General features: G+C 28.6%; 1 protein-coding gene across 1 annotated transcript in view; it reads right to left on the reverse strand.

Annotated features, from left to right (window-relative positions):
• The window catches only part of LOC117170066 (dipeptidase 1-like), a 78,476-nt gene extending 69,053 nt beyond the window's left edge, over positions 1 to 9,423 (reverse strand). Inside the window, exons 1-3 of the mRNA XM_033356587.1 lie at positions 9,346 to 9,423; positions 6,612 to 6,744; positions 3,573 to 3,723 (exon numbers count right to left, since the gene is read on the reverse strand). Coding sequence (XP_033212478.1) covers positions 3,573 to 3,723; positions 6,612 to 6,744; positions 9,346 to 9,423 — 362 coding nt within the window. The remainder of the gene's footprint in view (positions 1 to 3,572; positions 3,724 to 6,611; positions 6,745 to 9,345) is intronic.
• Positions 9,424 to 10,014: the final 591 nt, after the last annotated feature.

A 10,014-nucleotide genomic window follows, 5' to 3' on the forward strand; every position in this document is an offset into this window, starting at 1 on the left:
CACGGAAAAACTACGTTTGGTAACAGGGCCCTTTTTCCCCTGTTTTAAAAATTTCCTTTTTCTTCTTTTTTGCGTTTTATCACTTTCAAAAATCCCGCTATTTTTTGTTGAAAGTTTATTTTTTTTGTTTAAAAAATATGTTATCATATTTTTTGTTCGTAGATTATCTTGTTTTGTTAAAAATTCAACTATTTTTTTGAAAATTGCATTTGAAAAATTTGAAAATAATATATAAAAAAAGAATTTGACAAAATCTCTAAAAAAATAACACAATTTTCTAAAGCATTATTCATTTTAATAAAAAATTAAAATGCTTTTATAATTTTTTTTTATTGAAGAATTATCTCCGATTTTTAGAATTTAAAGATTTTCTTTAAAGACGTTCCTTAAGAAAAAATGAATTTTATTAACTATATATTTAACTTTTCATTTTGATCACAACTTTATCTTATGAAATTAAAAGTTTAACTACTTGATTGTAAAATTATATTCATAGTTAAAAGTTCAAATATTTGGTTGATATTTTATTAAAAATTAATCTTTCTGAAACGAAAATTAATCTTCTTGCTTAAGAAGAAATGATTTTGGTTTAAAATTTCACTATTTAGTTATTTGTTGATCTTTTTTCCGATATTTCATCATTTTTTCTTAGATTTATCATTTTAGACGATAATTCATCTCTTTAGTTGAAAATTTGACTATTTCTTTGAAAACTCGTTTTTGTGGTTAAATTAAATTGTTTTTTATTCAAATTGGAATCTTTATTGACAATAGTTTCAACCATCAACTTTTCGTTGAAAATTCATGTTTTTAGTTGAAAATCCAACTTTCAAATTTGTTTCTTCTTTTGTCAAATATGAATTTTATTAACTAAGAATTTAACGATTTCATGATTGGTTAAATATTTTTTGGGGCAAAAAAATTATGATTACAATTATTTAGCCGACACTATTGAACCGATTGGTACACAAAACTTTTTCAAATTTTAAAACGATTATATTCAAATAATCATAATGATATTAAAATATTATATATTTGACATTTAATCAGGAATTATATATTATTGGTATTCATTTTTATTGTATTACTGTTCTCTCTTTAGAATTGTATTCTTTTTGAGTTAAAAATTCATCTATTTTGGTAGAAATAGAATGATTAACTAAACTTCGTAATTATCAATAATAACAACTTTTATTATTATTTATATAATAATAAGAAATTTATTTAATAATTTTATTTTCTTTAATATTGCAAATAAAATAATTAATTGAAAGAAATGGAATATTCAAATTTTCTGGATAGCCTTCAATATATGGAGTGAAAGAATATAATAATAATGCGATAATTATTAATAAATTACTTGAATTTCTTTTGCAGTAAAAGATGAATGAAATGAAAAAATTCGGCTCTCTGTACCATAATTTTGGTACGCCTAGGTACTTCCCTAGTTCTTTAAAATAAGGCCACAATTATAAAATTATATTTATGCTATTGTTTGTGTCTTTATCGTTATTTAAGCTTTACTGATTTATATAAAAAACTTGAAACTTATTTAAAAATAAAAATATACAATTATTAAGGTCACCACACAATTAAAAAACCTTCCTTTTTCACAAATTTTTAAACCTTCTACACATAATTGTTGATTATAGATAAAGTTTACATTCTTTCAGTATTTTACTCATTGATGTTGATAAGATACTTTATACATTTTCTGCGATGAGGCATACGGATTAAGGTATTAATAGAATCCTTCAAACTTTTTTCATTCAGAAAACTTATTTCAAGTTAAATGATCCGCTTGTAATAAATGCATAGTAAAAGTTTTGCGTTAATGGACTTTTATAACAGTTTAGAAATATTTTTCCTGCACTCTATTTTAAATCTGTCATATTCACTTTTGAAAATTTAATATGTAAATATTTTTTGTCATTGTAATTTATATAATTTATTTATCAAGATTGGTCGTATTGATTTGCCCTCAAGTGAAAAAAAAACTTGAATTTATTTATTTAAACCTCTTGGAATCAATAAGGAATAGAAAAAAAATCCGATTGGTACAAAAATTTCAAGATATAGTAAGTCTCTTGGTTGGAATTCTTTATGCATTTTTAAAGATATTTTCTTTTATTGCATATGCCTGCATTTGTCAACCGCTTTGAACAAGAATGTCAAAATAAGTCTTTTGGAAGAAACTATTTAATTCTTTAGGAATTTTGGATTCTTTCATTATTTGTAGAGTTTCAGCACTTTTTACAACAACAAAAAATGTTTTAGCATTTATACACATCAAAAGCCTCTACTATTTAATAAATTATAACACAAAATTTAAAAAGCATTTGCAGGATGGAATTCTTCGTCCGCTTTTCAGGAATTTTTGATTCGTTTGTTATTTTTCAAAATGAGTATTTTTTATGAAGAAAAGTATGGTTTTCTCCTAATTAAAGACACCTATGGTCTTCATTTTTTTGTATTTTTTTCATATATGATTGTTGGGATTTTTTAAAAATTTTCTAATTTTTAAACATAGTCTACGCTTTTCAAACGATTAGCACCAGAATTTTAATAAATTTCTTAATCCAAATTTCACGCACTATTGAACCGATTGGTACACAAATTTCGAGAAAAGTATATCGGATAGAAATCGTCATCCTTTTTCAGATTAAGCTTGATTGAGTATTTTTGGAGATTTAGTACTTTTAATTTAAAAAACCGATTTTGTAGTTATTGGTCACTCCAACATCATTTAAAAACTGTTAATAAGAGGATAAATCTTTTGACAGCACATTTACAACAAATCTTATTTCTTTTTTTTTATTTTCTGAATATAAAGAAATTAATAAATTTCTAAAATTTTAAACGAGTCTTTGATTTAAAAAAAATGCAATTGAAAAAATGATTGAAAATTCACTGAAAGATTTCAAGATGCAAAAAATTTCTCCAAATAAATACTTTTTAGTAGAGTCGAAATAGTACGTGAAATTATGGCTTCATATCTAATAATTTAATAAAATGAGATAATTTCACAAAATTTGAGAACGGATTGAATCAGTAAATGGTGAAATCTAAGCGAGATTTTCTCTTTTTGCATAATAACTTTGCCAGGATTTCTTTTTATTCCTTTTTAAAACTACCTAAAAGATTCTACAATTTTTTCAATATAAAAAATTAACAAATTTTACAAATTAATAATTTAGACACGTTTAAAAATGACTTGGCAAGCTTTTATTTTAAAAACTGTATTGATTGTACTAATAATGCTTAACTTAGCGGATTGTTTTAATTGCATGTATTTTCGCTAATATTGTTCACTTCCATCATTGATTTGAATTATTTAAATTATTCTCTTCCTAATGAAAATAGATTGTTGAATCTTTTATTTGTTTATTTAATAATTTCTTCCACTTAAAATTATGCTTCCGTTTGTCAATGGTTATACGACTCTAGAGGGATCATTGAATGAGTGAACAAAAAAAAATCAGTGCAGCACGATGTCAATTAGGGGACTCCCCAATTGAAAAGAAAAATGTGAATTTCAGATAGGCAAAAGTGTCCCAAAGAAATCTACTCACCAGGAAGTGTCACAGGCATGCGTGAGGGTGAGATAACGGGCCCCCAGGCCATAAAATGTCCTGAGCACTCCTAGTGAATTCCCGAGGGAATGACCACCCTCGACCCCGATCAGACTGGCAATTTTACCCTCCCGGTGAGTCTCGATCAAATCTGTAAACAAAAAATAATAGAGGATTAGGCAACGAAAAAAACATTACAATATTAGTACAAATCTCTATTAATTACAGTGTGTTATACTCGATCGATACACTATGTCACCTTTTCATATTGAAAAATAAATCATGTAAATTACGGTTTTGTGGTCAGTTATATGTAAGTTACTTTTTGAAATCGTATCCAACTGTAACCTTTTCTTCTTTACTTTAAACAAAAGTAACTATCTTTAATTTTGTAGTTACTTTTTCCAAAAAGTAACTAACTTTAATTTTGTAGTTACGTTTCCCAAAAACTAATTATCGTTTTTTTTTAAATTATTTTTTTAAAAGTTATCATCGTTGTCTTTTTGTTACTTTTACAACAATTAACAATTGGGATTTTTCATTCACTAAAAAAAGCAGCTGTAGTTACTTTTTAAATCATTTTTCCAGAAGCAAATATCATTACTTTTTGGTTAATTTTGCAAAAAAGTCACTATCTGTACTTTGCAAGAGAGAAGTGACTTAAGTGAATTAAGCATGTACAGAAGTGACTAGCGTATCGAAAAATCTACAATATTAATTTTATTAATTTACTTTATCGTCATTTATAGTTCCTCATGCAAAAATCAACTATTAATACCTTTTTAGTTACTTCTGTAAAAACTATCCTTTTTCAAAAAAGGTAAAAATATCCTTACTTTTTAATTTACTTTTTCAAAAGCAGCTATCATTAGTCTGTAGTTACTTTTACAAAAGTCTACTATCGTTTTTTCCAGTTTCATTTATAAAAATAGAATATTTTTACTTTTAATTACTTTTGAAAAAATCAACTATGGTTACGTTTTTATTTACTTAAAAAAAGGGAAATGTCGTTACTTTCATAATTAATTTTTCAAACGAAACTATTATTACTTTTTTGTTACTGAACTTTTTCAAAAAAGTAACTTCATGTGCTTTTGAAAAAAGTTACTATCTGTACTCTTGCGAGAAAGTAACTATCTGTACATTTGCAAAAAAATTAGCATTACTTTTGCAAAACCGAAACTATCGCTTCTGTCTCAAAAAAGGTACCTCCCGTTAGTTTTCTTGTCACTTCTTCAAAAGGAAATTCTATTTCTTTGCAGTTACTTTTGCAGGAAAGTAAATATTGTTACTTTAAAAAAAATTACTATCGTTAGTTTTAAGTGCCATTTGAAAATAATGAATTATTGTTACATTAGCAAAAACTAATTGTCGTAACTTTGTCTAAAAATTAGCTAGCTTTACTTCTACAAAAAGGAACTGCCGTTACATTGTTTACTTCCTTTGAAAAAGCCCACTAATATCTCTTTTAGTTACTTATTGAAAAATTACCTATCGTTACTTTTATAGTTACTTCTGTGAGAACCCTCTATCGATCATTTTAAAAATAAAAACATCGTTACTTTATGAAAACAACTAATGTTACTTTTGTACAAAAGTAACTATCTTCACAATATTTAGTTATTTTTGTAAAAACCAACTATGTATTGCTACCTTTTCACTATCGTTACTTTCTTATTATCCTTACTTTTGTTTGGAATTTTTTTTCATTTGTTTATTTTAAAAATTTGCACACAAAATATTTAAAAAATTACATGTTGCACATAACAATTTTTTGCGCTTTTATAATTGTTTAGATAAGTTTTAGATTATCCTTAATCAATGCATAAGGACTTGCAGTCTAAAAATAATTTGCCTATTGATGCTCTTAATTGTTGTAAACTAATTTGATTAATTAAATGTCAAATATAATTATTTATTATTAAAAAAATAATTACAAAGTCTCTGAAAATCGTAAGAACCTATTAAGAAAAACAGAAATAAGTAGAAATAATTTGAAACCCTTTGTATATAAGTCAGACTGAACTGAATCATCATCAACCTCAATATTTCTTTAAATATTCTTAATCACTAGAAATTCCTTGAATTAAAAGTTTAAAATTTTTTAAATTGTTGGAATCCTTGGAAATTCCTTAAATAAAATTTAATTTATTGATTAAAGGTTTCTAGAATTCCTTGAAGCCCCTTGAAAATAAAATACTTTTAACTTATTTCAGAAAATTTTCTAAAAATTCGCTCATATACCTTGAAGCTGATCAAACCGACCAAAAGCTTTAAAATACTTAGAGGTCCTGTAAACTGGTTTAAATCTAGTTAAATTCCATAAAATGCCGAAAAATACTCTGAAACATTTGGAATCGATTGGAATTCCTTGACATTTGATTCTCTACAATTTTTCAAGAAATCCATTAAAACTTTCGAAAAGCCTGAAAAATGCTTAGAAATTACTTAAAATCTTTAAGGATTCAATAAAATAATTTAAATCCTATAAAATTCCTTAAAATCCCCCAAAAAAATTTTTGAAACGCCAAGAGTTTCTTAAAATTGCATTCTCTACACTGAGTGATATACCTTAAAATAATTTTAAATTACGCGCTAATAAAATAAATAATAAATTTTTATTTTATTTATTTCTTACTTCAATTTTTTTGATATTTTAAAATGACTTCTTTTTGTACTGATTTCCTTTATTGATTTTTCAGAAGGCGCAAAAAAAACGAATGTCATTGGAAGCCTATGCAACAATTTTTATAATATTTTTTCGTAAGGGGTGAACTACATTTTGAAAGCAACTAAGAAAGTAACAATTATTATAGTTGATGATGCTAAAAAAATGTAGCTAGTTACCAATTCGTTACTTAGTTGCAAATGCAACTTCATTACCACTATCTTACCAAAAGTGAACAATCCTGCATCTATTTTTATATATCAATACTTTCTTCAAGACTAAAAATCTGATAAGTGTTTCACTTTAATTAACATTGGGCTAAATAGGTTATTTATGAAGATTTATTTAAATTCTCTTATTCCAGCTCATACCTTTAACAGTAGTAACTAAAGTTAGATGTTGAGCATTCATTTCTGCAAGCCTGCGAATTACGTCAATTTGTTCTAAAGAAAGCTGAACTGCGTTTAGTTGTGCTGCTCCACAGGGCACGTACGCTGACCAAAACTGTAAAACAAAAAAAGAAAATTGATGTTGAAACAAAAATTAATAGTTTATTCTAAAAGAAATAAATTTTTTGTAATGTGATTATAATCCACTTCCTTAAAATCATAGTTGTAGGGTGTTATGGCGATTTTGATGGAACCTGTTGACACATTGGTGTTGGCTAAGTCAGGTTTATAGTTTAAGTGGTTTTACAAAGTTTTTAAGATTCAGGGATTTAGAGGATTTTGTATTTATCTGTTAGGCTGCACATTGACAAAAAGGTTATAAATTCTTCGCTATCAGTCCCGAAGACATCGGAAGAGTTAGTAAATCGGGTTATGCATTGTCAAAGTTTTGGTAATAAATCATGGAATATGATTCGTTATTTGGCAGCTCAAAAGAAACTGCAGGCAGATTCTGTATTTTTTGCTGGGTACCATTTTACATGGTTTACTGAGGAAAAGAAAAGAATTTCAGGAGGCCGTTTTCTACCTTAGCTAAAGAGCACCCCGCTATTAATCACAATTGAAATAATCTTTCTCTTGAAAAGAAAGCATCACTCAAATCAAATTACAAGGGAATCGATTACAACATTAGGTCAAAAGGTGGATCAAACTCGGGGATTCGAATCCCATTATCAGTGTGATAAAAGGGTGGTTTACTTGGTGGCTTACTTCGACGGCTTTTTTGCGAACCGGGATCTACATCTCCCGAGAATTCAGCTTAAAGAGAAAGCAAGGGTTTTAAGTGTTTTTAAATGTGTGGCTTAGAATCTTCAAGCAGGAAAAATGTAGTGTCTGGGTATCATATGCAACCCGTTTGCGGAACAAAAATCCCTTTCAGAAGCAAATACGGAAAGGATTAGGCAGGTGTGAAGAAAGTTATGATTCGGCAAAGATGAGGCTGGCATCAGGAAAAATTACTTCTTGAAGGGCTTGAGTTTACTGCCCTTGTTCTTTCTCTAGGAAAATTGTTTTGTAGAATAACACAACGAGCTCCCAATTTATATTGAGGAAATTTTTTCAAATCAAATATTTACGATTTCTGATCAGAGAAAACGAGGCTTGCAGTAATGGATGAACAATTTGACCAAAGGATTGAAGATATTTCCAAAAGTGCCTTTTATGTATTTAAAAACAGATTCATCCAACGCAGATCGGAGAGCCCAGTCAGAAGACAAGTTCATGAAGAGTCAATTTAGTTACGAAGAGAAAAACTGACATGTAAATAAAACCGAAATTCTGGCAGCGTACCTAAAAATTGTTAGAAATGCTCGTACTTTGCAAAAATACCTGATCTGTTTAATTAGACAACAAGAAAGCGATGGCTTATCGGAGGAAAAGAGGCGCAAAGACACAATGTCTGTTAAAGTTGACTGAAATCTTTTAATTTTGCCTTCAAAACTAGATCTTCAACTGAAGGCTAACTTTATACCAGGAGTTTGCAATCTAGAAACAGGCAGATTGTCAAGAATGGAATCCCTAACGGTTTAGCATTTTTGGACGAGAGTAACAGATTGACTATTCAAAAAAGGAGCAGTTCCACAAATAGATATAATGACTACAGCACAAGGAGCAGTCATTTCAGTTTGTAAATCTCCAATTAGGGATCAGAAATTAACATTTGTGAATTCCTTTAGTCCAGTCTGGTATTATGACCCAGCTTCTATATTTCCGCCTCCCTCTCTAATTCCAAGAATTCTACAACATCTGAACCTAACCCAGGTGTTTCTATTATCATTCTTCCGAGATAGGAGTATGTCTTCTGATGAGTAGATCTGAAGAATCATTAAATGAGCCTCCCGCGATCAAAACGAGACACGTTCGAAATGCCTTTATTTCAGTTGGCCTCTTGGTTATTCTCGTTCTTGATTTTTTAAAGTCGGATTTCAAATTTTTCTGAAGCATATCTTAATAGGAAATTGCATTCTACATACTTTTTTCTGGAAAAAAAGTTTCCAACTTTTTTAGTTTTCGAGATAATCACGAAAATTTTACTTTCAGACTAAATTGTAAATCATTATATTTTTTCGTTCCATTTGCTCTAAATACTTCAATAGTAGGAATATCTGGATGAAATTTGTCAGGAACATGCATATAACTTTTCCAAAAATGACAGTAATTATGAGATTTTGATTTTTTTTCAAAAATTTTTTAATAATTCATTCCCGACTTAAGTCGTAAATTACGCATTCACACTTTCAAACGCTTCGTTTTGCTGACGAATTTCGAAAAAAAACTGAAACTTATGGTTCTCAAAAATTCAAGGAAGGTTCAAAGAAGTTTTTTAAAAAACTGCAAGTAATTCTAAATTGTGGTTTACGAATTACAATTAAATAACGACCTGACGCTCGACCGATACACATGCGAGCTAGTTCTAAGGATGTGTCTAGAGAAGGCGAAGCTCCAGTTGATCCAGTCAAAATAATAAATTCACAAAAAACAATTTCGAATCATTTAATTACACATTCCCGAAGAATAAATTATCTATATTAATAATAATATTGAATTCGTATAAGCAGAAAAAAATTGATAATTCGATCAATTTTTCACATTTCCATTTATAATATAAACTTGCCAAGAAATGAGCAATAGAAAGAATGGAGAAAAGGATATTCTCAACCTTCTTTGTGCTCCTGTATTCTATTTTCCATATCATCATGGTGTCAACAGGCCAGATCTTCGCCTCCGCTAGACACATCTTTAGAACAAGCTCGCACTTGTATCGGTCGAGCATAAGATCTTTATTTAATTGTTATTGGTAAACCACAAGTCAGAATGACTTGCAGTTTTCCATAAAATATATTTTACCCCTCCTCGAACTTTTGGTAAGGATAATCTCAATATTGAAATTTCATCATTACTGTCACTATTACTACTCCTATTATTGAAGGAGTTAGAGCAATCGGAACGCAAAAATATAATAATTTTCAATTTCATTAAAAAGTAACAATTGCGTGCCCCATTTCGATCGCGGGAGGCTCAATTGAGTCCTCCTTGGAAAATTCAGAACCTTCTACAGGATCGTAAAAACCGACTCTCATCTTCCAAAGGTGTCGGACTTACATTTCGAGGCTCGGAATGTACGGGGTGTACTTCCCAGACAAAGGATGGACTGAGGAAGATATCGCATCACTTGTCGGAAATTAATTGGAAAATTAGTTGGAAATCCTAATATACATTATTATTATTATTATTATTATTATTATTATTACACCATTAAGCCATTTCCCTTTCGGGGTAGGCGTGACGCACTCGGCAGGGGAAAGGAGTAGTGTGTGGATGGGATAGA

This window comes from Belonocnema kinseyi, chromosome 3 (assembly GCF_010883055.1).
Source record: "Belonocnema kinseyi isolate 2016_QV_RU_SX_M_011 chromosome 3, B_treatae_v1, whole genome shotgun sequence".
Lineage (NCBI taxonomy): Eukaryota > Metazoa > Arthropoda > Insecta > Hymenoptera > Cynipidae > Belonocnema > Belonocnema kinseyi.